This window comes from Galeopterus variegatus, unplaced genomic scaffold, assembly GCF_000696425.1.
Source record: "Galeopterus variegatus unplaced genomic scaffold, G_variegatus-3.0.2 Scaffold7640, whole genome shotgun sequence".
NCBI classification, from domain to species: domain Eukaryota; kingdom Metazoa; phylum Chordata; class Mammalia; order Dermoptera; family Cynocephalidae; genus Galeopterus; species Galeopterus variegatus.
This window is the reverse complement of record NW_007733751.1, coordinates 77,834-105,028: the sequence shown is the minus strand read 5'-3', so window position 1 is coordinate 105,028 and position 27,195 is coordinate 77,834. Positions and strand designations below refer to the sequence as shown.

Here is a 27,195-nt window from a genome sequence, read left to right as displayed (position 1 = left end):
GGGTGAAGGATGAAGGATAATAATGCCTGCTCCATAGGACTGTTGGAAGATCTAAGCAACAATATTTCCAAAGGCCCTGACACAGTGTGTGGCACATACAGAAATGCAAAAAGAGAGAAATTACTTTTTTGTGTGTGTGTGTGCTGGTTCTTGGATCTTATATTGCTGGGAATCCCACTTTGATTTGCTTCTATAACAAGTGAGTATGTTTTTAATTGAGCACTTAATTTTTCAGGTTTTTGTACAGAGGTTACCCAATCACAATAGGTATGTACCTATTGTCAATCAGGCAATAACTCTGCTTATGGCACCAGGAGGGTGCCCCTTTCCTAACATGTAGCTATGCTTAAAAAAAAAAAAAAGATTCTAGAAAGCAAAGAAACTTCTAAAACTAGGAATGTTATTAGTAGAGGAAATAAGTACTTTCCAAACACCCAGAAGCTGTCCCCATGTTCCAGGCCAGAAGGGAGCCCCAGAAGTCAGGGGACAGAGGATTCGCCCCTGCCGTTGGCTTCTGAGGAAACTTGAAACACGTCCAGAATCCTTTGAAAAAGCTGAGATGGTGGTGTGTGGATTCTATTACCAAGAAATCTGTTTTGCTGCTTTGAGCATCTATCCTTCAGCATAACGGTGCCTGCTGTCCCCTGCGTGGAATGTAGCCCTCCCCACCTCCCCCATCCAATGCCACCCAGATCCCCAGGCCCAGCTCAAGAACACGTCCACCAGGGCGAGACCACACTGGCCTCATCTGTTCTGCTCCCCAGGAGCTGGATCCTCCCTTCTTCACCCCATGTGACCATAGGAGGCTGCCAACCCTGGAGCCCACCCAGCCCTGGGCAAGCGTAGGCATGTGGCCCCAGTGAAGCCAATGGCATGTCCTTCTCACTGAGCTAACCTGGAACGATCAGGGTCTTCCCTGATGTCTTTCTGACTGATGTTATGGGAAAGCGATGTTTCCTCCTTGGTCCCCAGGCTAGAGTTTGTAAGCCTGAAGCTACCTATGGTTACCAGACAACCAGGGCCATCTGTCGGAGGGTACAACCTAGATCAGGGTGGGAGGAAAAGGCTTTACTACTTGCAAGTGAGGGGACCACTGGCGATCGCTCCCAAAACAGTGTCTCCCCGAACAAGGGAAAGTTCCCACTAACTTCCTTCCCAAGTTCTCACTGAGGTCCTCTCATGTAAATGAAGGCTACAAGCTTGTTCAATTTTCATTGGTTGACTATGGGACATACATAGGTCACCGGTCAGTTCTGAAGACAAATTTGCATTTGGACCCAGGAAGGAATGTGGCCTTCCGGACCTCAGGAAGTTGTCACACGGGCTACACCTTGAGCCCTCGTCTGGTACAGGTCACTATCCATAGGTGGTGCATTGAGACTTATATCTCATATTTATTTTATTTGAACCTCATAAAAATCCACTGAGGTACTTGGTATTGATATTCCCATTTTGCAGATGAAAAAACTGAGGTTCATGTAAATAAAGTATAAGTCAATGTAACAATATTAAGCAAGAAGCACAGCTGAGATCCATTCCCAAGATACCTGTCTTTAAATCCCATTCTTTACAAGAGACTGTCTATTTTCGATGAAGAAAATTAAATTTAGAGCTAGACTATAATTCTTATTTAGATTTTTTGTTAAATTATCAATTACAAAAATTGATCAGTCCATTTCCTTAAAGAATAGAAGATGATGAATAATGTCCTTGATCTCCAAATATAAAATAATATAATATCCATTTTGCTGGTTTTTATGTTTGTTTTGGTCTGAGGAAATTTACCGCCAGTGTAATATGTAGAAAAATTAAGTTCTGAAAAGTTGGCTGTGGAATAAGTAATGAAATTAAATCTTGTTTTCCCTTTGACTTTCATCATTACATGCCCACATGCGAAACTTATCCACTCTTGACAAAGTTGAAAATCTCTGTTGAGAAAGAAATTTGAGAGGGGGGACCCACATCATGGCAGGCACTCTAGGTCACAGGACTTCATTATATTCATATGACTCATATTTTTAAGTCTAAGCTCTTTGAAGCAGGTACCATATCTTTTATAGCATTTTATGAATCTCAGAACTTCCCATATAGTAGACACTCAAAAACATTTAAAGAATAGTATACAATATTATTCTGTTGAAGAAAGATTAGATATTTGGAAGGGCATCACTAAATTTAGGTAAGGCCGTCGCTGGACCCATCTTACTGATTTCCCCTTCAAGCCAGGGTCTGAGGAGGAGAGTAACCCCTGGTAGACCTGCAAGCATTAGACACATGAGTAGGCATGAAGTACTCTGGAGGCAGGACTGAGCCTGTTCTGTTCACTGCCTGCATGATGCCTACAGTGCGTTACCTACAGACACTCAGCTATTATGTGTTAACTCAAAGAATGAATCAAAGACTGATAGGAAAGAATTTAAATTGTAGACCATCCACACGTAAGAGGGACTGTTTAGAATATGGATTTTTATATATTTTTTTAATTTATTTTTTTATTGAATAAAAATTGATTATACATATTTTTTGGGTTCAACATTGAGATATGTGTATCAAATCAATACTACTAGCATATATATTGTTATGAATCGTAATTATTCTTTATGCCCCTTGTCCAATCTCTCCCCATCCCCATCTCCCTCCCCCCTCCCCCCTCTAATTACCCTAGATTTCTTCTCTCCTTCTGAAATAATAATGGTTATTCTGTTGATTTGTTGCCTAGATGATCTGTCCAATGCTGAGGGGTGTGATCAGGTCCCCCAATATTATCATTGAGCAGATGTTTCTTCTGTCACTCTGAAATGGGCTTTGTGGAGAGAGACATCCTCTTCTTTTCTTTATCTCTGCTGGTGACTCTCCCTGTGTCCATGCATTCCGGTGTCTGAGGGACCATCTGTGTGGTGGTTATGGTGTCTAGCTGCTTTCGTGGCAGCCATGGTTATTGTGGTGGCTGTGGTGGGCCACCCACGTGGAGGCAGTGTTTTTGGAATGCTCTTTGGTGCTGTTGGTGTGCCTGGTTGTGGGGTGTATCTGGTTGCCTTCTCAATGCCTTATGTCCCCAGGCAGGCCCCAAGGCACTGGCATGGTGTGCCTGGTTGTGGGAGGGGGGTCTTGTCCCCAACTCCAAGCCTCAGGACCCTAGGCAAGCCCCAAGGCACTGGTGTGGTGTGCCTGGATGTTAGAGTGGGGTCTGGTAGCCTTCTTGATGCCTTTGGTCTCCAGGTGGGCCCCAAGGCACTGGCATGGTGTGCCTGGTTGGGGGAGGGTGCTCCGGTCCCCTTCCCCATGCCCCAGGTCCCTGGGCAGGCACCAAGGTGGTGGCATGTTGTGCCTGGTTGTGGGAGGAGGGTCCGGTCCCCAGCTCCATGCCTCAGGTCAGTGGTTGGGACCCAAGGCACTGGCTTGGTGTGCCTGGTTGGGGGAGGGGGGGCTGGTCCCCTTCTCCATGCCTAGAGTCCCTGAGGGCCCTTGGGCACTGGCATGGTGTGCCTGGTTGAGGGAGGGCAGTCCAGTCCCCTTCTCCATGCCCCAGGTCCCCGGCCGGGCCCTGAAGAGCTGGCGTGACTTGCCTGGTTGTGGGAGGAGGGTCCGGTCCTGTTCTCCATGTCTCGGGTCCCAGGGTATGCCCCAAGGCCAGCATATATGTGTCTTTGACTGCCTGCCTTCAGCAACTTATGGGACAGAAGTAAGTCACAAATACAGAAACTGAGCAACTCCAGAGAGGACGTTGGTGTTAGACAAGATGTAAAATTTACAGGAAGGCACACTCACATTAGTCTTGCATTGCAGAGAACCTTAACTGTGCAGTGTGCATTCAGTATTTCTCTTCATATTGAACACCTGATCAGTTGGTAGTTTAATGCAGTTGAACTCTGTGGTGTATAGCCTTTTGTTCTAAATAAGAAAAAAAGTGATTGAAACGGGTGGGGTAGAGCAAGTAAAACACTCCCATAATGTATTAACGTATAGTTAACAAGCTGGCTGATCTAAGGTAATGAATCAGAGTATTATCCTACTCTAATAATACCTTTTTCTTGACACTACTGTATATTACATATTTCACTCTGTCTCACCACTGTCTCTATTGTAATGGTTTTCCCCAAAGATATCAGTTCCATCTGAAATGCACAAATTCGTCTTTCTCTTCTTCCTGATGTCTCTTTTTGTCTGTGGACCACCTCATTCTTCTGGAACAGAATCTTCCCTTGCTTCCCTGATATAGGTGTGGCTCTCCTTTTATCTGACTTGCCTGACCGGTCAGTTGCTCATTTTTTATTTTGCTGGTTCTTCTTCCTGTTCGTGTCTTCCAGCTGTGTTTAATCCTGAGCGCTCAGGTTTTTTCTCTATATAGCATCTTCCTTAAAAAAATCATACACCCATGTGGTTTCAGCTTTCACCACTACATAGCTATTTTCCACACTTACATTTCTAACCTTGTCTTCTCTCTTCATTTCTAGTCTGTTACTTAAAATATCTTACAGATTTTCACTTCAAATATATACGAAATTTAATTTAGGTTCCACAGCAAAGTAATTCTACCTCCTCCCTTATTTTTATTAGCACTGGCTCATCCAGTTTTCCTGTCATCATCATCAACACTATGTTCTTGTCACCTGTCACTGTCCACACAATTAAGCTTAATCCATAGAATGATTAAATAGGTTATCTGAACTGTAAATTTTTAAGGCCTTGTTTTCAAAAGGGCAACTTAAAAGATGCTCATGGAAACTATCTTTAAAACTGCTTATAACAAGATGTAAATAATCAGTACGATTTGATATTCTTATAATTTTTAAATAAAAAAATTCTCATTCAAAGCTCACTGCAACTCAATTATTTTTGCCATTTTTCATTAAAATCTTTAAAAATTATTCTCAGATTTTATACCCCTTGTATATTATTTAGTCCCATCTCATTACTTTTTTTTTTTTTTTTTTAATCTTCTCTACCCCTCAATTCTGCCACCAAGCTTGATTTGAACTTCAGAAAACTTTCTAATCTAGGAACTCTGAAAACAGGGAGTGAGGTCAGGGGCTTATATTCTTGTACCTTTTTTTTTTTTTTTTTTTTTTTTTTTTTTTTTTTTTTTTTTTTTTTTTTTTTTTTGTGGCAAACCACTGACAATGTTAAATGCTGCCCCTGTTTTATAAGACATTCTTTTAATTTTTGAAGAGAAGATGTCAGTATAGGTTTTTTCATAAAATCTCCCATTTTTTTTTTTGTTTGTTTGTTTTTTGTCTTTTGTCTTTTTCCGTGTCCGGCAACGGATCGCAACCCTCAGTGTTGCCCCCGTACCGGACCAGGGACCGGCAACGGGATTGCAAACCTCGGCGTTGCTCCCGTGCCTCGCTCAGCCAGTGAGCGGGAGCCGGTCCGTATGTGGGATCCGAACCCTCGGGCGGGAGCGCCACCGCGCTTCCCAAGCGGCGCACTACCCAGTGCGCCACCGGGCCGGCCCTTCTTGTACCTTTAAAACATAATTTGAAGTTCCTTCTATTTTGTCAGAAAGAGTCTAACTCCTGATAAGTAGTATCATGACTGATACGTGCTCCATGGTTGAAGCTTAATAGAAACATGAAGAACATTGAGGTAGTCTCAGAGACAAAGGCCTGTGAAATAAGGCTCAAGAGGAAAGGCTAAGAAATGGAGATTATATTATCTGGAGATGAGATTACTGAAGCCTGACCTAATAATTATCTTTTGATTCATGAGTATTTATAACAAAGAAGGTTCTGACCCTGTGTTTCTCATGTTTGTAGGCGACACAGGGAAATACAGGGGGTCTTCAAAAAGTTCATGGAAAGATTCATATTATCTTTTAATTCTATTTTTCCATGAACTTTTTGTAGTACCATCATATGTTCTTAAACAGCAGACAGAAACCTTGGTTGTATAAAAGGAAGAATATATTGTCTGTACACTGGGTATTTATGATAAATACCTATAGAATTGTTGTTCCTAGGAATTACAAAATTTAGAATACACATCTATCTAAACCTTAAAAGTGAAGGCCTGTGTATTTGTCCTTTCCTGTTGCTTATAACAAAACACCTGAAACTTGGCGATTTATAAAAAAAATGAGACTTATTGCTTACAGTTTTGGAGGCTGGGAAGTCCACAGTCCAGGGAACTTATCTGATGAGGATCTTCTTTGCAATTGGCTTTACAGCAATGCAGGGGTCTCACATGGTAGAAAATGGCAGAGCAAAGAGAGAGATAGATCCTCATGCACTCTCCTTTTAAAGCCCATAGAACCACGCCCCTGACCACCATTATTAGTCCATTCACTATGGCATGGTTCTACAATCTAATCACCTCTTCAAGACCCCACCTTTCAATTATCATAACAGGATTTCCCACCCCCAACAGTTACAGTGAGAATTAAGCTTCTAATATGTGGACTTTGGGGGACACAATTCGATCAGTCCATAGCAGCCTGCTATCCAGATATTTAGTCAAAGACATATGTGAAGCTAGCAGACTTCTTTTATTGACTCTACTAGTTCTGAATGGATAGTGTCACTTAAATAGTAAGAAATTATAGAACTTGACTTAACCCATGGTGAATACTACGTAATGATTTATCTCACCCAAGTATTTTAAAAAGCGTTTGAGTAATAATTACTGCCATAGATTTCTGAGTATTTTAGTTTTACTGACTAGCCAACAGCTATCAAGATTCCTTCCTCTGTGTATTTATGTACAGGTTAGATTGTAGATTCTTATTATAAATAAGACCATTAACAAAAGCAACTTTAAATGTGAAAAAATAAGAACAGTTAAAAAAATGAAGCAGTTAAAGATGAAATTCCTACTTCTCCCACATCTGAAAAAAATACACAAATGCGGAAACTCTGTATTTGTCTTTTCAATTCTGTCAACCCATGAAATCCATTGTCTTTGCTGCTAAATCAAAACTGGTGATGCGAAACAGTAGTAGGTCGGTTGCCTAAGGGCAGTTTGAGGCCAGAAACAAGAGATCACTGAGACTCCCCAGAGAAGTCTGCCAAGGGGAGAGCAAAAGCAGAAAGCCCTTTAAGGAGAAGTAGCCACAAAAAGGAGCAGCAGCAGTATGCAAACCCAGTTCCAGCAGGAAGCCAGAGACAGCCAGGAAGTCACCTGAGGGCCCAGCACAAAGCAACCCCATCACCAGAGAGACACCAGCCAGAAGAGCAGAGATCCAGCCAGGAGTGGATGCTTCATTCTCCAAGGAAAAGAGTCCAGGCACATGTGACATGGGAAATAGACTAAGCTGAAGCAAGTTTTATTGAGCAACTACCTACTTACCTAGTTATAGTTGTGAGAGAATTAGAAGACTAAAACTAGCACGTGCCTCAGACCCAAGTCTTCCCCTACCCCTTCCTATCTCTCCCACTGATGAAATTTAAAAACCAGTCTCTTATTTAACAGATATTACTTAAGCTCCCCCTGCATGCCAGGAACCATTCTATAAACAAAAAATACAAGCACAAACTAGGCATGGTCTCTTACTTTCTAGGAGGTTACAGTTTAATGGAAGTTATCCTTTTTTTTTAATCCCAAATTTGTAATTTTTGAGCTGAAGAAAGCCTCCTTTTAATGGAGATTTTATTCCTCTGAGTCCCTTATAATTTGTTGTCTCTGAAGGAAGTGAAGTCTCAAATGGGGTTCACATCGATTTGGAGAATTTATCTGAAACCTGCAGGTGTCCCTCAACTAGATAGGAGCTGTTAAGCCTTGAAGAACCTGTAAAAAGATCTCAGATTAAAACCCAGCTTAATCATCTTCCTGTTTTAACCACTTCTCTCTCCCCTGCCACCACTTCTTGGTTAAATTTATGAAATGGTAATATTGATTCTTTCCCATGTCATATAGAACTGAAAGAAATTATTGGGATAAGCAGCCATAATCTCCTGTACTTATTTTACTCCTTGACAATGTTAAGAGCATTTGTTAATGTTTTCGACTATTATTTCATTTGTGTACCACTGAATGCTAATAATTTAAAATTCCTGAATCAAAAGAAATACAGTATTGGCCATAGTGGGTATGGTCAATCCAGGTATAATCTAACTAAAGACATTTTTGGGGGGATAGAGAGGGCTGGCCAGCAGAACTAAAGATTTTTGAAAGCATTTTTTATAATTATAGTAGGAGATCCAATGAAATAATCAAACAGCAATGCACAGAGAGAATTGCCTTGCCTGTAAGCTTTCACTAGGTAAAGAATAGGAAGAACAGATGGATTATATGTATGTACTGCTTCTAAAACAGGTAACCTGCATACTCTGGTTTCTCTTCAGATCGTATAAATCTTTCGCCTTTTACTAAAACAGGTATCCTGCTATTTTGTAGGATATTGTATTTGTGAGCAACTTGAGAATAGAAACCAAATATGTTATCTTTGCATCTCAGTGCCTGGCAATGAACTTAATAGGTGATCAGCAATAGTAGAATGAGTAATTGACATTCTAGATTCTCTCACAATTTCTTTCAGACCGGCATGCAAAAAGAGCCGGAGATTTAACATGCAGTATTTGGAATGGGGACTTGTTTTTACTCTGAGGTCAGAAACCTCCACAGCTGAGTACTGTGGATAATGCAGGTCCCTTTTCTATATTTGCCCAGCCTGGGCTGGACACAGGCAAATGTCATACAATCTGCATTTAAACATTTTTTTCTTTTCATTTTAACAGTATGTTTCCTGGGGCACATTTAAAAGGTTCAAAATATCTACTGTATATTTCTATGCTTTTAAGAAAAAACAAAAAACATGCAGTTTTCACATGCAAGTTATTTTCAGCAGGCAGTTTCTTTCCTGAAGCACAAAAGGCTATATATAAAAACAAACAAGAGAGAGAATGTCCTGTTATAACAAATGGGTCCTTAGAGATGGATTTTAAAGCATGGGTTTTATTTCCTGATCTAGCTTTTACCCTATCACTTTACAACACTTAGAGAAATCCTGAAATAAATCAGGGACATTTGGACAATTTTTAAGTCTGACAGTTTAATTTTTTTCCTGTTTTGTCTATTGCCGTGGCCAATGTAATTAGGTCATATCCATGTGAAAAGTCTGTTGTACAAGAAAACTTTTGGATGTGTATGAGTGTTTTCAGGAAGATTTGTTTCTGCTAATGTCCACAATATCATTTGCACATGAAACTAATTCACTTGCCGTACATAATTTATAATATTAATGTTGTTTCCAAAAAAAAATACTAATTCAAAGGGAAATAAATGTTTCTGTTTACTTTTGTATCATGGCTACAGCAATTACATTTAAGAATATTTCTAGCAGATAAACCACTGATTTTAAAACATTTTTTGATTATATAGACTAGATGCCAACCCAAGAAGGGATCATTCCAGTAGAAAGAGAAGAAAAGCCTAATTACAACAGTATTTCAAAAGTGGCAGCAGAGATAAAATACTAGCATACATACCTTGCCAACTGTCCTCTAATTTCATTTTATATAGAAGTAGTTTGTAATTGTTTAGGCCCTGGGTATTTTCTGATACACTTTGTACTGTTATACCAGCAGATGTAAGTTTCATGCCCACAAGTTTATTATTGCTTCTATACTCTAAGAAATGTTAAGAATCATAGAAGAATGCATATTTTATAAAATGAAGATATTTGTGTTTTCTGAAAAATATTGAAGAGTTTTTTTTCTTCTTTATTAAGCTGAGTGTCTTGCTTTTATTTTTGTGGATTAATTTAAGAATTTTAGTAATTAAGGAGATTCTTATTTACTTCCATGACTTAAACAGATGTGAACCAGAGTGAACAGATATAAAAGGCACATTTTAGCATATTTATTGGTTGAGTGTAAAGGTCAAAATTACCAAGCTTTATAGAAACACCATGTGAAGTATATAGTAGATCCCTTGTAGAAATCGTGAAGGAGAGCCAGTATAGGCAATGTCGGAACACAAATACAAAATTTGAGTTGCTGTCTGTGACAGAAGCAGAGCATTTATTGAGAGTTTGACTAGATTGCAAAAGAACTTAAAGGGCCAGCAACTCTTTACAAATGCACAGATGGTTTTATTGTTCTTATGTAACATTTACTGAGAAGCAAGGCATGCTGAATGTTATCCACAACACTCCTCTGAATCCCTACTCAGTGATTTTATTTCCAAGTGGGATAAGTAGGTGAGATATATAAATAAAATCAGGAGGCTGGTTAATGCTGCTCTTCCAGAAATCTACAATCTGAATGGGGCATCACCTCCCGACTTCAACCATTTTGCTAAGAAAAATTAATAATAATGAGATAGGTAGAAAAAAACAGGAAAAAACCAACATGTACACAACTAATCAGGTATACTTCTGCAATTCTGTTTTCATATACGAGTATTAGGAGGGGTAGATTTCAGAGTTACTTATGGGTTTGTTTGTTTGTTTGTTTTGTGTGTTTTGTTTTGTTTTGTTTTGTTTTGTTTTTCTGGCTGGTTTGTACGGGGATCAGAACCCGTGACCTTGGTGTTACCAGCACTATGCTCTCCCCAGGTAAGTAACTGGCCAATCCCCAAGAGTTACTTACGTTTTAACAGAGGAAAAAAATGGTTTGTTAGTGAGACGTCAGCTTTCCTAAATGAAATTAATTAATTTTTTTTTATGACATTCGAAATTTATAGTGGTCTTTGCTAGACTCCTAACATGTTCTGTAATTCTCAGCTTTGGTGGAAAAGAGCTGTAGAAAATCAGCTATGCTTACAACCCTGTTTATTTGTCAGCTATGTAGCAGGGCTTCCTTTGACATGCTGGTGTTCTTTTCTTTTGCAGGGACTTTATGTTTTTGTGGTTTATTTCATTTTACATAACCAAATGTGTTGCCCTATGAAGGCCAGCTATACAGTGGAAATGAATGGGCATCCAGGACCCAGCACAGCCTTCTTCACACCCGGGAGCGGAATGCCTGCTGCCGGAGGGGAAATCAGCAAGTCCACCCAGAATCTGATCAGTGCTATGGAGGAGGTGCCTGCCCTGCCCTTTCTCTCTCTCTGTCTCTCTCCATCTGTCTGTCTCTGTGTCTCTCTTATTGTCTCTGTCTCTGTCTTTCTCCTTCTCTTTCTCTGTCTCTGTCTCTCCTTCTCTCTTTTACTCTCTTTGTCTCTCTCATTGGCAGTCTTTCCATTTCATAAAGAATACAAGATAAATGATGCTAGGTGACTTTTAAATCCTTTACCTACTGACATCTTCCAATTTTAGGTACTTGATTTCCTTATTGTTGTATCACACCCGTGATACAACATCTAATTCTTTTTCTTCCCTGCCCTGTGAGCTACACTGACCAGTAGTTTGTATTGGGAAATCAGAGCATAATTTGACATCTCTTTCTTCAAAATCTTCCTAATTTGACATGACAGTGACTGAGTCTGCCTAAGAAATGGTTTTTAAAATACTATTCCTCCTAAAAATGCTTTCACAGCTCTCTTCCTTATCCATCCCAACTCACTACTTCAATCCCAACACAGTGAAAACAAAATAAGCAAAACTCTTTTCGATTTAAATACTAGAAAATATTTTAGAACAAAGGCTCAGAAGAGTGCTTCTGTGGCACTACTGGAAAATCTAGCCAGGATTTCCTCTGTAAAATCTACCTCCCACTGTTCTCTGTATTCTGTCTACATCATTTTGATTTCCTGTGTCTGAATCATATTGCTACCAACCTGTCAGTAATGCTGCCCATAACACTGGGGCCACTGCTGAGATTTTAAAACATACCTGAGTGCATTTGGCCAGGAAGAGATGGTAATGCAGGCCCCTGACCATTTCTGTAGTGCCTGAGATATGCTTGGCTACCACTGCTTACGTAGCTTGTGTTGCCCTCTCTGTATTAAGGAACCAAGGGGAATAGTATTTGTGTTTACATCCTGAAAAATGGCAGGAAATCAAGATATGTCTGTCTGAAAAGCAAACAGTTTCTAGATAGAGAGGTAAATAGATCTATGGATGGGTAGATAGATAGTCTACCTTCACAGAAATATTTTTTGCCCTCCATGGCAGTACAGAAAAAATTTTTTTCATGTCAGGTTAAAATTAAGGTAAATAATCACAAATCAAGTACTATCTACCTTTTAGTTTGAACAAAGAAAATTTAACATACAGAATTATTAAGTAGTAGCAGAAATAGAATAGAAAGGCAGTTGCCAGGGACGAGGGTGAGAGAAATGGAAGGAATTTTGGTCAAAAGGTACAAAATTTCAGTTATAAGGTGAATAAGTTCAAGTGTAATATCTAAAAATTAGGATGTCTTTCATACATCTTAAATGTTTGGAAACTTAGTACCATTTCTATAACCCAAAAGTTCTTAAAACTGAATTATTTTATCACAGTACCAATAGAAACAGGATATTTTTAGGTTCAACAATTCAGAAATTAATCTTAAAAAAATGTTTTTTGTCTTTTTGAATGGTTACCTAATCTACCATTTGTCTAGATCTGAACTGTCCAGTTCAACAGCCATTAGCCATGTGTGGTTATTTAAATTTAAACTAACTAAAATTAAATAACATTAAAGATTCAGTTTACTATTCACCCTGGCTGGCCACATTTTAAGTGCTCAACAGCCACTTGTGTTGGGTAGTTGCCCCATTGGAGAATGCAGATATAAAACATTTGTATCGTTGCAGAAAGTTCTATTAAACAGTGCTGGTATAGATGTTCAACTATTCAGTGAAATTTTTTTAAGATTTCATTTTATCCTCTCAAGTTTATTTCAAAAGCCTTCAGATCATTTTTCTCAGTATGAACTGTCCCTGCAGTCTCTCAGAAAACCTTATATTGGTAGGCAATAGCTGTGACTGTCCAATTCCTGGTCCTGAGCACTGCTCGAGTATTCATTTGGGGTGTTGCACAATGGTGTAGCCTTGTGTGCTCTGCTTTCCTCAGAGGCTTAGAATTGGCCTTCATCCAGCTGCCAATGAGGGACTGTCTGAGACATTCTGCAAAGCCATGCAGAGAAGGAAAAGCATAGGAAAGGAATGCTTAAGGGTTTGTTTTCCAGTAACCTAGAGGGAAGTGAATACATTTAATCATTTCAGGATAGAGCTATCTTTTTATTTAATCATTTAACCAAAAACAGGGAGGGATTTAGAATACCATGAAAAAACTTTTTTTTTCCAGTTCAGTATGTTCTTATAGAGACTTACTGTATTTAAAATGCTAATGGTATTTTAGATTAAGGATTAGGAGCGTTCTTCTCCAGTTCTTATATTTTTTAAGAGCTTTCTTTGCATATATCTTACAAAAAAATAAAATTTATTTAGTGGGTTAAAAAGTTTTCTTTCCCCATACATGACAGCAGAGAAATCTACAAGTAATTCTAATAGAGAAATGGTTTAGAATCACCATATTAGATTGGCTCAGGGAGAGACATCATTTTCTAAGGAACAGAGATAAAATTAAAGGTGTTAGTTTAAAAACAATTCAACCACTCTTTCACAAAGTCTTTGTTAATGAGACACGGATATAAATTGTTCATAGGGGTTTCAAAGTAAATGTGTATGAACTTACATTATGGTTCCCTTTTCCCTTTACCCCAACCCCAAAAGGTGCCACCTGATTGGGAGAGAGCATCCTTCCAACAAGCCAGTCAGGCCAGCCCTGATCTAAAGCAAAGTCTACAAAATGGCGCCACGTTCCCTTCTTCTGGAGGATATGGCCAGGGGTCGCTGATAGCTGATGAGGAGTCCCAGGAGTTTGATGATTTGATATTTGCATTAAAAACTGGTATGTATGGACCCGAAAACTACATTAGAAGTAGGCATTCTTGCTATGATACAATTAATATCTTCCTCCCATGAAATTGAAAAGGTATAAGTCATCCTTAGCACATGCTGATTCTCATGACCCCATTCCTAATCCCAGTCAAACTCTAGGATATTTTGTCCTTGGCACCAAATATAACACAACCTAAAAATAATTTACAATTTGCTTTTAGGAAAAAAGCATACTTCAGCTAAATGTAAATATTCCTGGCCTGGAATCTTGCTAGAACATCAAGATACTATTGAGACAAGTTCAGTTTAAGAGAGTCAGTAGGGATCTCACTGAGGGAGTTTTGCCTTTGACCTGCCAAAGAGACCTTCTTATGGAGTATTTTTTGAAGCAGAAACTTTCAAAGGCAATGGTAATGAGTATTGTATAATTCTATTGTCTTTAAAGTGCTGTCACATACATCACATACACATTCATTGACTCTTCAATCCCACTTAACCTATGACCAATGGATCGTCCTTACAGAATGGGACGAATATAGTCCTAAAGGCCCCAGTTCAGCAGCATATGATGTTGGAAATATGCTAAGGCACATAAAAGACCGTGAAACCACCTGATTGAAGATCACATGTTCCCAGGGGATATAGTTAATGGATATCATTTTTTCTAGTTTCTTAATAATACCTACATTGATAGGATAGATATAGTAGATATTTAACTTGTCAGAAATGCTATTTTGGTCATTAAAAGATAGTTGTGAAATAATACTAGTTGTTTTCAAACCAAATAGTCAGTTTAAATTATTTTTCCCTCAGAAAAATGTTGAACTGTCACTATTATAAAAATTCTAGTGAACTTTTAATTTCTAGATATCCAAACAGGCAAGTTATGTCCATGCTCAGATGAATTTATTGAAAAGTGAATTTTAACTATATTACAGTTTGATTGTCTGGCTATAAAGTATATTGCCTTGCTAAAATGTTTTTCTCTATCATTATAAAGTAAAAATTGTGCATTATATCTTAAAGATTACTCCAGAATTCCTAGGAATAACATCATATTTTCATATTTCTTATTTTACAATTTGCCCAAGTTCACACAGTTAAGAAATGGTAGTGCCACAGAGCAAATTAAGGCCACCTGCTCCTGAGTCTCTTCTCTCAACCAGTATTCCATACTCCTTTTGACTACTTTGTTAGGAATGGCAAATCCTGCTGAAATGAATAAGAACTCAGTCCTATATGCAGAATAGTGCTTGGTACTTGATAAACATTTTGTAAATATCACTTGATAATGAATGAATGGATAAATGAAAAAAATGAAACAGAATTTGCTGGGAGGAATAGACATTTACACAAACATGACATAAGGAAGAATAAAATAAATAATGGAGAGAATTATTGATTATTGAGGAAATCAAGGGGGAAAATCCTCTTGGTTGATTCTTGAAGAATGTATAGGTTTTAAATAGGTAAAGAATGGAGGAAAGGGCATTACAGACTGAGAGAACAGAATTAGCCAAAGCCCAGAGGCTTAATGGTATGTGGCTTCTTTGGGAAGAACCAGAACAGCAATGTGGCTGGGGCAGACAGAAGATGAAATCTGAACAGTAGGAGAAAAGCCAGACAGGTAGTATAACTCCATTGTCAATAATCTACTGAGTTCTAAGTTTCAGCAAACACACTCTTTGATTTTTTCATAGTGATTCCTCAATGGAAGGATCCCCTGACCAAGTATATTTGGGAAACTGCAGAGATTCACAAATCACATTAGCATTTTAGCAGCTGTAAAAAGTCCTAGAGTAAAGAAACCAACTTTACTGAATTTACTCTGGTGTTTCCAGAACACATTTACTGATAGATTAATTCTGGAGAAGCAGAATATTTACTGATTGTGTTAGTCCATTTTGTGTTGCTATGAGAGAATACCTGAGACTGGATACTTTATTTATTTTTTTTTTATTTTGTCAATATACACTGTATATGATTATTATGGCCCGTCACCGACACCTCCCTCCCTCCTCCCTCTCTCCCCTCCCCCCCCCGCATGTCCTTTCCGCTTGCTTGTTGTAACAACTTCATGGAAGTATAGTTGTTATGAGACTGGATACTTTATTTATTTTTTTTTTATTTTGTCAATAAACACTGTATATGATTATTATGGCCCGTCACCGACACCTCCCTCCCTCCTCCCTCTCTCCCCTCCCCCCCAAGAATGTCCTTTCCGTTTGCTTGTTGTAACAACTTCATGGAAGTATAGTTGTTATGAGACTGGATACTTTATAAAGAAAAAGAGGTGTATTTAGGCTCACCATTCTAGAGGTAGGTAAGTCCGAGAAGCATGGTGCCTGCTCAGCTTCTGGTGAGGGCTTTTGTTTTGTGTCATAACATGGCAGAAGGTCAAAGGGAAAGCAGATATGTGTAAAGGGGTAAAGGGGACCCTCACATTATAACAACGCACTCACATGGAAACTGATCCATTCCTGTGAGACCTAATCCAGTCTTGCAAGAGCGAGAATTCACTCACTACACTGCCAAGGAGGGTGGAGTCTCAAACACCTCTCAGTAGGCACCACCTCTTAAAGGTTCCACCTCCCAACACTGCCACATTGGGGACCAAGCCTCAACATGAGTTTTGGTGGAGACAAACCATATTGGAACAATAGCGCTGATACTTTGCATAATGTTTGATATTTTGGGGGGGCAGCTGGCCAGTACAGGGAACCGAATCCTTGACCTTGGTGTTACAGGGCCACGTTCTTACGAACTGAACTAACTGGCCAGCCCCTGCATAATGTTAAAATGGTGTTCAAATACCATGATAAGGAGTGGGATTTTTATAAAACATATTGAGCCATGGAGGATTTTGAGGAGAGTAAAGACATGTTCCCGTTGGTTTTTGAAGCAAAATAAATGAATTCTTGGCAAACTAAGTTTTATGGAAGTATGAAAGATAAATTTAGAAACAGTATCAGGATGGCTGGGAGGTTATTCAAGGGTCCAAAGCAATGAGACTTACTTGTGAAAATAAAAATGAGAAGACGAGCACAAGAGGAATACTGAGGAAGCACTGAGAGAGCAGAGGTGAAAGCTCACGCTCCTCACCTGGGTGACTGAAGGAGTAGCAGATGGAGCATTCGTTTGTTTGCAGGGGAAACTGATGAGTTCAGATTTGAACATTAGGCCTGGTGACTCCTAAATACTAAGGTTGAGATTTTAGGGGAGGAACCAGGGTGGTGGGTAATGATTTGGAATTTATCAGTGCAGAGATTATATTTGAAGCTATGGGGAAAAATAAATTTGATCTAGGAGAGTGGAAGAAGACAGAAGAGAAGAAAGGAAAACAGATGAGGAAGGGAAGGGAGGGGAGGGAGCGGAAGGTGGGGAAGGGAAACAAGAAGAACATCCTAGACAATACCTACATTTAAAGAGTGAGTAGAAGAGGGTCCCACAGAGAAAAAGTAGTAAGGTCAGAAAGAAAAGTAAAGAGGGAAGGGAGTTCAGAAAGGAAGGAATGATCAGCTGCATGAAAGTTTTGTTAGAGTTGGGACTGAGAAGGGGCTTTCAGATTATAAATAGTTCTTGGGGCAGATTATGTCCCCAGTACTACAGTATCATCAGGGAACATAAAATGAATTCTTGAGGCATAATTAAATTAGATCTCTCTGATATATATATAACAAGTATAAATGCATTTGGCTCAGGAATGTATGGAATGACTTGCTTGCTTATAGATTTAGTTTAGCATTCCTTAGGGTTTCCTAAACTCATTAGGAAATAAATATTTTAAAAGACTAAAATAACAATCTCTAACATTAGTTCCCTATATTTTTAGAAAAGATACTATAATAATCAAGCACCACTCCTTGGACACTTTCCATTCTAGAATATAGTCAAATAAAAGAGCAGTCCACATGCCATTCCGTCTACAACAGAATTTAGAATTGACCCGTGGGTCAGATTCATCCCATGGTCAGATTCATCAACAAGGTGTTTTATTTGACCCATGTAGCCAACATTAAAAATTAAGAGATATCCCATGAAAATCCAGAATTTCTGGAAAAATTTAGTAACAGAGTGCTTGAAATCTAGCCCTGTTTGATTGGAGCTGAGTAAATCCTGCCACTTTGCATATGAGCTCTTCAGTTTGTCCAGTGCCCTCTAGACCCATGTCACTGGCTTATGCTAACCTTCTTGGCCTCTGTGACATTTGAGTTTTCAAACTTTGATCTATTTCAGGGCCACCTTCAATATGGACCGTTCCAAGTCAAGTATTGAGAACAGTGGGTCTTCCAAGTCTTTCTCATTTGCATATGATCCCCCAAAACATTTTTTAAATGCTATGTAGCCCTTTACATGTATTTAAATAAACATCTAAAGTTTTTCGTTATAAGTTTAAATAGTATCAAATAATGTAATTTCTACTATGTGTTGATGTTTTAAAATTAAAATTTTACATTATTCTTTCAAACTAATCCAAAGGTGTCTCAATACCTTAGCATTTTGATACCCACTGTTATTCATTTTAAAAATGTATGAACAGGACTTTCTTTTACAGTTGAAAATTTTATATCATTCTCCTTCTCCTTGAACTTATATTTCCATTCTCCTTCCTGTATAGAATTTTATGCTACCATAATATATTTTATGTTTGAAATTCATTTAATCTTTACCCACTCATACTCTCCTCCACCAAAACATGTATATAAACTGAAACTTAAATTTTTTCTGTGACCACCAGATTCTAAAGTATCTGAAATTTCTTTTATACTAAATTATCATTACAATTATTATTAGTCTACAGTTCAACAAATCAACATTAATAACAAAAACATGAAATGTTTTGATAAATGATTATCAAAAATAAAAAAAGAATCTTATCAGAACATATGGAAGTTACAGGTCTGGAAATGTATTCCCTTAAAGCTATCCTTCCCATACTACCTTGCACTCCTTGAAAAGCCCTCATGTACCACAAGTTAAAGGAATCCCAATGTGAATCCTTCTGTTTCAGGTGCTTTACATACTCCAGAAGCATGGACCTAGAACAACGTGTAGCAGTAGATTATGCGATGGGGCAGCCACCTCCCAGATTTACTTTAGTGACTTTAGCCAAATCACATAGCCACATCTTCTCATCTAAAATAACTGGGATAGCCATGTTCCCTGGTACCTCAAAAATCTCACATTGTGAAGATTTTCTTATTCTCTAGCAACAGTTTCTACAGTATACTTGAGAATTTTCTGCTTGAGATTGTATATAACAGTTAACCACAGATTTCACCCTGTATTCTAGGCTTTCTGGCAGGCCTCCCAGCTTTCCTTAGATCTGTAGCTGACCTTAGAGAACACTAGATATTTAAGGCAAAAAAGGGCCTTTGGCATTTGACAGCCATTTTTTTAACCTCCTTTCTTAGCTTTAGGGTCATTCATAATAAAGTATTCTATAAACAAAGGTGAGAGGTAAAAGCTTTTTCTGTGGTTTTTATATTTTAGTAGAAAATGCTTAAGAACCAAAACCTTCAAGGTGAAAAAAATGCATCTTTTTTTGTGGGTCTTCAGGCACTGTGGTAGGATCATATGGGAAGAGACTTATTTGTCTTTCTTGAATTGTACCACCTGTTCATCAGATCTGTCCTATGTGCTTCCCTGGCCCTAATGCCTACACTAAAATATGTGTCAGAGTATCCAACAGCCAAGACAGTCAATAAGTCACAAGTAAGCAGGTAATTCACACAGGTAAAAAGCATGATCCATCTAAATTCCACTTAGAAGCAGAAAGGGTGCCTAGGTGAACATGCTGAAGTAAGAGCCAGGCCTAGTCCTGGACCAAAGCTTATGTTCCACAAGATAGGATCCATCTCAGTGACCCTGGATCTGCAAGAGTGCGGGGTATCTCAGTTGATGCTCCGTATAGGATGGATGGAATGGTGGGTGGATAGGTTTCAGGAAGGGGGACTGAAAGGTAGCCTTCCAGTAGCCATTGATACCATTTCCTGTGTCCTTTTAATCTCTTTTGGAGGAATCTCATCATCTTTCAATCAGGAGTAATGTTGAGATATTCAAGCACATATTAAAATACTTATATTAATTCAGTAGGTAGAATGCCTTCACTGGGTGCAACAGAGAGGATTTAATGTCAGAATTGCTGTTGCACTAAAGGGCAAGCGGGAGGCCTGCCACTCTTAGCTAAGAAATTCTCCTTTTAATTACATTAAAATCAACTGTGGAAAAGACTAGACTATTAAGAGGGAAAGCTTAGGTAGCCAGTTTTCAAATTGAAAAACACCATCACTTCTTTATAAGCACATACAAATGTGTCAGCAGGCTCCAAGTTCATGTTTAACAGCTACAACTGAATTCTAAAGTGAGCAAGACAGTGTTTTTGAGGCCAGTGTGTTAGTGCACACTTTTTTGCCTATTTCAAAATAACAGTAGAGGCAAGTATATTACAATAGTTTGATTTGGCCCCCAAACCAGTCATGGACTTCTTTTCCCATCTGAATTTTCACCATATTGAGTCATTTAAGAAGAAAACACTATTGACATTTTAAAGAAAATACTTGCATTTCTATGAGAAGTCCACATTTCACTTTAAAAAAAGAGGACATAATATCCCTCAATTAGTTGTTTTTGAAGTGCATCAGCCTTCCCATAAGCAAATGAGATACTCAGTTCTAGACTAGTGGCATCCTGGTTATTATTAGTTTTTTTTAAATAGAGCTATCTAATGTATCATCAGTGTCCCCAACCAAGACTTTAGGAGAATGGGAACCGTCTCCATGGGACGGCCTCCATTTTAGAGGACAGGAGAAGGGACTGAGCTAATTAGAACAGAGACTCAGTCTGCACAAAGGGTGAGGGAAGGATGAGAGGGAGTGATCTTTCATTATATTCTTAACAAAAGGTATCTTGAGCAACGGTATTTTTTATGTTGATCCAAAGCTGCCAAGATTCTAAATAATGTTAAGCTTGGAACACACTGGGCTTAGAAACAAGGTCTTTTTTTAACAGGGGTCTTCTCTCAGAGCGACTAACCCGATTCCCACTATCCCCAGTCCTGTAGCTTCCTGGTTTTACCTCAGGCCAATGGTACAAATGTCACAGTAAACACTTCCCTATTGGAAACCTAGACATGATTTCTTTTTCAGTTAGAAAAAAAATAAATGGCTTGTCCTTGAATGCAATTGAAAACATTCAGAATCAAGACTCCAAATACTCAAACTCCTCAAAGAACTCACTAATAAATTTCTCGTGCAGGGACATCACGTCCAGCCACAATGACTTATTTAACTTGAAGAATTTCTGAAGCGCAGTGTACTAAACAAAGTTAGGTGGGAGTCAAAGTGGAAACGTGGAATTTGGAAACATTTTGAATTTTTTTTCCTCAGAAAAAGATTGAAGGAGTATGATCAATGTATCATTGTCACATTGTAAAAGGCCGTGTAAACTGAGAATAGTCCAGAGGGCCAGAGAGCCCTGTATTGAAATCCCAGTTCCATAGTCTACTAGCTGTGTGGTTTCAGCAAGGGACTCGCTTATCAAAGAAGGATTATTATAATTGGCTTGTAAGTTTTCACGGGGCTTGGAGATTGTCTACGTAAAGTATTTATCACAGGGTCTGGCAGATTTTAGGTTCAGTACATGGAATGAATTATTTGCTGGGTTCAATTTATTGTAATGCTTAAAAATAAGTTTAAATGTTCACAGTATATTCTGTAACACTTGGGTATTCATTGCATCATGATTATTGAGGGCAGTAGGATGGGGTGGTGGGAGCTTGAATATGTGCCAAGGAGTTTAAAATTTATTCTTTAGACAAAGTTGAGCACTTGAAACCTAAAGGACAAGGAATTAGCACAATTACAGCTGCCAGCACAAGAGGCCATAGCAGAAAACACCTGCCTTTGGGATCAGAGGGCACAGTGGGTATCTCTGTTCTGTGACTTCCCTGCTGTGTGACATGGGCAACACAGTGAAGACCTCTAATGTTCACTCAGTCTCTGCATCTGTGAAACAGGACTAATAATCACCCTTTTCCTAACTAAAGCATGTTAAAATGTTGAGAAAGGGGAATGCTGGAGATGAATGTAAACTATTACTTGTAATTCCTTTGAGATTGTCTGTTCTATCTACCAAAGGGAAGAATTACTGTTATTATAGTTGCTGGATTTTTCTTTAAGTTTTGGCTTAAAACTTAAGCCCAAAAATGCCTTTCAAAAAATCAGGATACTTACTACACAGTACCTTCTTGGGCCATTTAACAAGTTACAGAGAGATGGGAGACCTGGTTTGTGCTCCTGGTTATGTCATGTTATCCTTGCGTGTAATATGTGCCCTCTCCGAGACTCAGTGAGGGATTAGTATTTGGGTATTGTGCATTTCTATCAACTGGAAAGAAATTGGGAAGAGGCATAGATATGGTGACTCAAGGGGAGGCTGGACCTAGAACTTGCTTACCCCTCCTGGTGCCCTGGGTACTGAACAAGCTCAGCATGCTTTCAGTACCAAACTTGTCTTTCTAGTGTGCTTTGTCCCGTGGTAGTCAAATGCTTTAGTATGGCGTTCCTGGTGGGGTTTTGAGCAGGCAAACACTGAAATCATTGGGAGTTGGTACTAGTTAAGTCATCCAGCCCCACTCTCTCCTGATGCTAATTGTGGGGCCCTCTCTGTTTCTCCCTAACTCATCCCATATTGGGCAACTCTGTTACTTAGCTCTTATGCTCCTCCTTGCCTGGATCAAGCTGCTACCAGCCTCGGGGCCTCAGTCACCTTCTCCTTCTAGAATGGCCACCGTCATACCAGTTCACTGAGGTTTTTCCAAGTCAGACAGGGGAAGCATGGGCTTTTGTCCTTTTTAAGGCCTGGTGGCAGACTCAATTGTTACCTTCAGCGGTCAGGCAAATATCAGAAGTGATTCTGGAGGGTTGGCTGAAGACAGTGACAAACATGGGTGGGAGAGCCTGGGCCATGTAGTCCCAGTGTCACCTGGTCTTCCAGTTTTGCAAGAGAAAGTAAAGATCTGATTTTTATGTTAAATGTGTTAATTTTAAAACTTAACTTACTAAATTTCAAAGAATATATTGTCATTGGCAATAATATAGTTCTTAACTTGAGGAAAGAGTTCATGGGTATTTGTTAAACATTTTGCTTCGTGACATATATTATATTTGGGGTGCCACAAAATTTATCATCCAGACCAGGGCAATTTGAGAGAGTAAAGGGGATGTGATTAATAATTTTGTCAGATATGAGGACTTTTCAACTATTACATCCTCCAGCTCCCTGTTTTGAAGGAATGGTAGAAGTATTTATAAAAACGTGTGGAGATGGGTCTGGATGGATCGGCAGGAAGACACTCAGGCTGGAATCAACATGGTACATTCAGGACCAGTCAGGAAGCCTGATCAGTTTCAGATAAAGCTCTCTAATGGGCCAACGTTGGAATGCATCTATTTGGTAGGGTAGAGCCAGATTATGGGGTATTTTGAAAGCCACAGCAGATAGTTCCAGACTTGATGCAACTGTCAAAAGGAACTGATGTTTGTTCTTGAGAAGAAAAGGGCAGTGGAATTCAGAATGGACCCCAGGAACAGAAAAGCCATTTTCAAGAATTAGGATACAGAGCATAGTTTAATAATACATTCAGCATTTACTGAACTCTCACGTTGTACTGGTCCCTGTCCTCTGAGCTAGGAGATAGAGAGGTACGAAGGACATAATCCAGAGGGAGAATCAGAAGTTTTAAAAGAGAATCGTCATGTTTCCATGGGTAGCAGAGGTGAACCTGACTGGATATCTGCAGGAAGAGTGCAGGCAGCCAGATTAAGGAGGTGGGGAATGAGAAGAGCCTCCGGGCAGAGGGGCTAGCACCATAGCATGGTCGGAAAAGGGGATGACCAGCGGCTCTGTGTCCTGAGCTCGGGAATGCTAGTGAAACACTAGAGAGCAGGCAAGGGTCGGAAAGGTCCTGTGGGCCCTGAAGCAGGCCTGCAGACAAGGCGGCCAGCGGTGACACCGCAGGAGGAGATGCAAGGAAAGAGGAAGAGCTCTGGAGAGAGCCAGCAGATCAGGACAAGATGGGCAATTTCTGTATCACTGAAGCAAAGGGAGAAAGCGGAGTTTCAACAGCAGCCTTTAACAGACGGTGCAAAGGACAGAGACCCAGAAGAGGGAGGGCTTGGCTAGAAGGAGGTTGGTTACGAGTGGGCTCCTGCTTCCATCTCCAGATAGGTTAAGATTCCCATCGCTGCCAGCTCTGCCGAATGGCCTCTCCTCTATCACAGTCAGAGAGGGAAGTTTCAGCTGCCTGAGCAACTGGTTTTTCACTTTCCTCCTTGTTGGCAGAGTCTAATGCCAGCAGAGGGGGAGGAGCTGGGAGCTGTAACCTCTGGTGATCCATGCAGCACACCTGTGACCACTTCTGCAGTCTTTCTCTCTCTCTCTCTCTCTCTCTCTCTCTCTCTCTCTCTCTGAGTTTGGGGGAGAAGCACTACAGGTTATGTTCTCTGCACATTACAGAAAGAAAGAACAAAGGGTTACTCTAGTATAGTTTTAAGTTTTCTAAATTATTGTGAAATGTGAAAAAGTAGTGAATGGTGGAGCTTCCTCAAAACCAATTCTGGGCGCTGTCTGTAGTTAACAACAGCTAGCTTTGTGGGATTCCTGTGCAGATCTGTTTCGGCACTTAATTATAATAAGGTTATTATTTTTATCTTGGGACCAGATCTGCATCATTCAGAGCCAGTGTCTTGGGGCCCTGATCTGACTCAAGGTGTTCTCAGGTGCTTGTCTCTCTTCTCAAATCACTGCACGACACTGAGTCTCAACCAATGGACCTACTAGACTCAGTGCATGTAGGAGGCTGTATGTTGTCTAACAGCAAATCCTCCACCCCTGCTGAGCTAGTCTAATAGCATGCCTGATTTTCTACATTGATAAGTCCTCAACTAAGAAATGCTGCTCCTGGTAGTAGGTTACACCTGTCCACTATGTGAAAACCACAAAAAAGATTGAGAGCCCAAATTTGTGTCTTTAGAAATTATTTTCTACTTTTAAAAATTACCAAAGGAAATTTAAAATGTAGTTCCATGATTGTTATGTATTGATAATATCTATTCTACATATATAGCTCATTTTTTACTAGTACAATAGAAATAAACATGTTTGGCTTAATGTAACTTGACCTTAAGAATTCACTGCACTAATAGTTTGGGGTTTTGCATTTATTCTTCTTCTGTTTCAGGTGCTGGTCTCAGTGTCAGTGATAATGAATCTGGTCAAGGCAGCCAGGAGGGAGGCACCTTGACTGACTCCCAGATCGTAGAACTCAGGAGAATACCCATCGCCGACACCCACCTCTAGTGCCTCACTAACCATTAGAATGAGAGTACTTGCATATTTGCATTGGCTTTTGTACTAACCCTCTATAAGTGTGTGCAGCCGTATAATAGGAATCCGTGAATTGTACTGTATGATTAACACAGAGGTGATTGTTGTATTTGGAATATAAATTACTTATCTTTTGTGCAGCCTGAAAATTCACTGCCATAATGAAAGGCTGGATCAATTTATAATATCAATTTATAATCAGATAATAGAATGTACATATTCTAAGAATATTAGTTGTTTTTTAATTATCCTAAATGACTAACATTGTTCAATGAAAATAATCAATAAAAGCAATAGAATCCATTTGGTATCATCCAGGCTCATTATTTATGAAGAAATGTTGATATCAAGCATTCTATGTCTTCTAGCATTGATGTAGGTCATCCAGATCAAGACTTTACTGCATCTAGAAGGCTCTAATTCCTGAAAACTGTAAAATGTATTGTCTGTTGATAGTCTGTCATTAACGGTCTATAGTTCTGCTCATTATAAAATTAGGTATCATCATCTTCCAGAATGAATGTTCTGTCCCCAGTTAAAAATAATTCCATCAAGCATTTTTCATCACTAAGAAGAAGATCATTCAAACAGTACAGAGAATGTTTTGGAGAAAAATTTCACTGTTTGGATTTTTCAATCTTTCTTTGTCTTGGAATGAGAAATGAGAAAGTCTATCCTGGAACAAGCACTGTGGTGTTCATGATAATTTCATTGACTGTGGTTCCAGAAGAATCATTAGGAACATAACAAGTTTGTCCTGAGGAAGACTTTTTGACCTTCCTCAGGATACATAAGTATTGTCAAGAAAATCAGTATCATCTCAAGAAAAATTTAAATTATTTTTTTTATCTCAGAGAAAATTTTGTTCTGTTAATAATTTCCCTTATAAGGCTGAGCCCGTGGCGCACTCAGGAGAGTGCGGCGCTGGGAGCGCAGCGGTGCTCCCGCTGCGGGTTCGGATCCTATGTAGGGATGGCCTGGCCAGTGTGCTCACTGGCTGAGCGCGGTACGGCCGGTCTCAAAAAGGACAAAAAATAATAATAATAATAATAATAATAATTTCACTTATAGCCATAATTAAAACATCCAAGTGCTTTATTATCACTGCTAAGCATGGCTTCATTTTTTATAAAATCTGAGGTGGTATTATTTAGCTTGATAAATTATGAAATTAATTTCTCCACTTCCTGTGAGTCCTCCCCCTCCTCTTTTATATTGAGTTTTGATTAGCGGATTGTCATTGTAAGTAAAAACAAATCAAACAGCATGAAAAACAAAGGCTGCATCTTTGGTGGAGTATAATCCTTTGTAGGAACTTCCAAAATCATGGTAATAAGATTGAATTTGCCCTGTGACAAGTTGTCTCTTTCAACCCACAGCACTTCGCCGTAGTCTGTTCCATGACAGGATAGAAACAGTTGATGAAATTGGTTATAATACATGGAACAGAAGGTAAAATTTTTGAAATTTGTAAGCATTCTAAAATTGTTAATGAATTTTAATGAATTTGGAGCCTAAGTATTGAATACAGAAACATGAGTTTTATCATGTGAAATCCTTGAGTTATAATCATTGGCAATATTTTTAACAGCTAACTAAGCATCTAATTCTCTAACAAAGGCAATTGTCGATAGCTATTTTCATTTCTACATATTGTCAGAATTTGGGGAAACCTGGCAAAAAACATGACCAATAAGGGACACCTTTCTTACTAAAGGTACTGCATTTCTCTTGGTATCCAAATCGCCACTTTGATAAGGAATCAAAAGGACCACCTGCCACTGTTTAACATGATTCTTTTTTTTTTTCTTTTTTTTTTCGTGTCCGGCAACGGATCGCAACCCTCAGTGTCATGCCCATACCGGACCGGGACCGGCAACGGGATCGCAACCCTCAGTGCTGCGCCCGCACCTTCCTCAGCCAGTGAGCGGGAACAGGTCTGAATGTGGGATCTGAACCCTCGGCGGGAGCGCCGCCACACTCCCAAGCGGCGCACTGTAGCAGTGCGCCATAGGGCCGGCCCCTAACATGATTCTTTTAAATATTGGAAGGAAAAACCAAGGTTTCTAGATGCCATAATGCTAAAACAAATATTTTCAT

The 27,195-nt window shown here is 39.3% G+C and overlaps 1 protein-coding gene across 1 annotated transcript; it reads left to right on the top strand.

Annotated features, from left to right (window-relative positions):
- Positions 1-10,286: 10,286 nt before the first annotated feature.
- LOC103607708 (G-protein coupled receptor 98-like) lies at positions 10,287-25,398 on the top strand. Its single transcript, XM_008592182.1, has 4 exons — positions 10,287-10,304; positions 10,769-10,960; positions 13,540-13,717; positions 24,950-25,398. The coding sequence occupies exons 1-4, from the start codon at positions 10,287-10,289 to the stop codon at positions 25,066-25,068; spliced, it is 507 nt and encodes a 168-aa protein (XP_008590404.1). The 3' UTR covers positions 25,069-25,398.
- Positions 25,399-27,195: the final 1,797 nt, after the last annotated feature.

Excerpts from the sequence above, each read along its gene's own strand:
- LOC103607708 (XM_008592182.1), top strand. Across the intron at positions 10,961-13,539 it reads TGATCAGTGCTATGGAGGAG|GTGCCACCTGATTGGGAGAG; the intron begins GTGCCTGCCCTG and ends CAACCCCAAAAG. Across the intron at positions 13,718-24,949 it reads GATATTTGCATTAAAAACTG|GTGCTGGTCTCAGTGTCAGT; the intron begins GTATGTATGGAC and ends CTTCTGTTTCAG.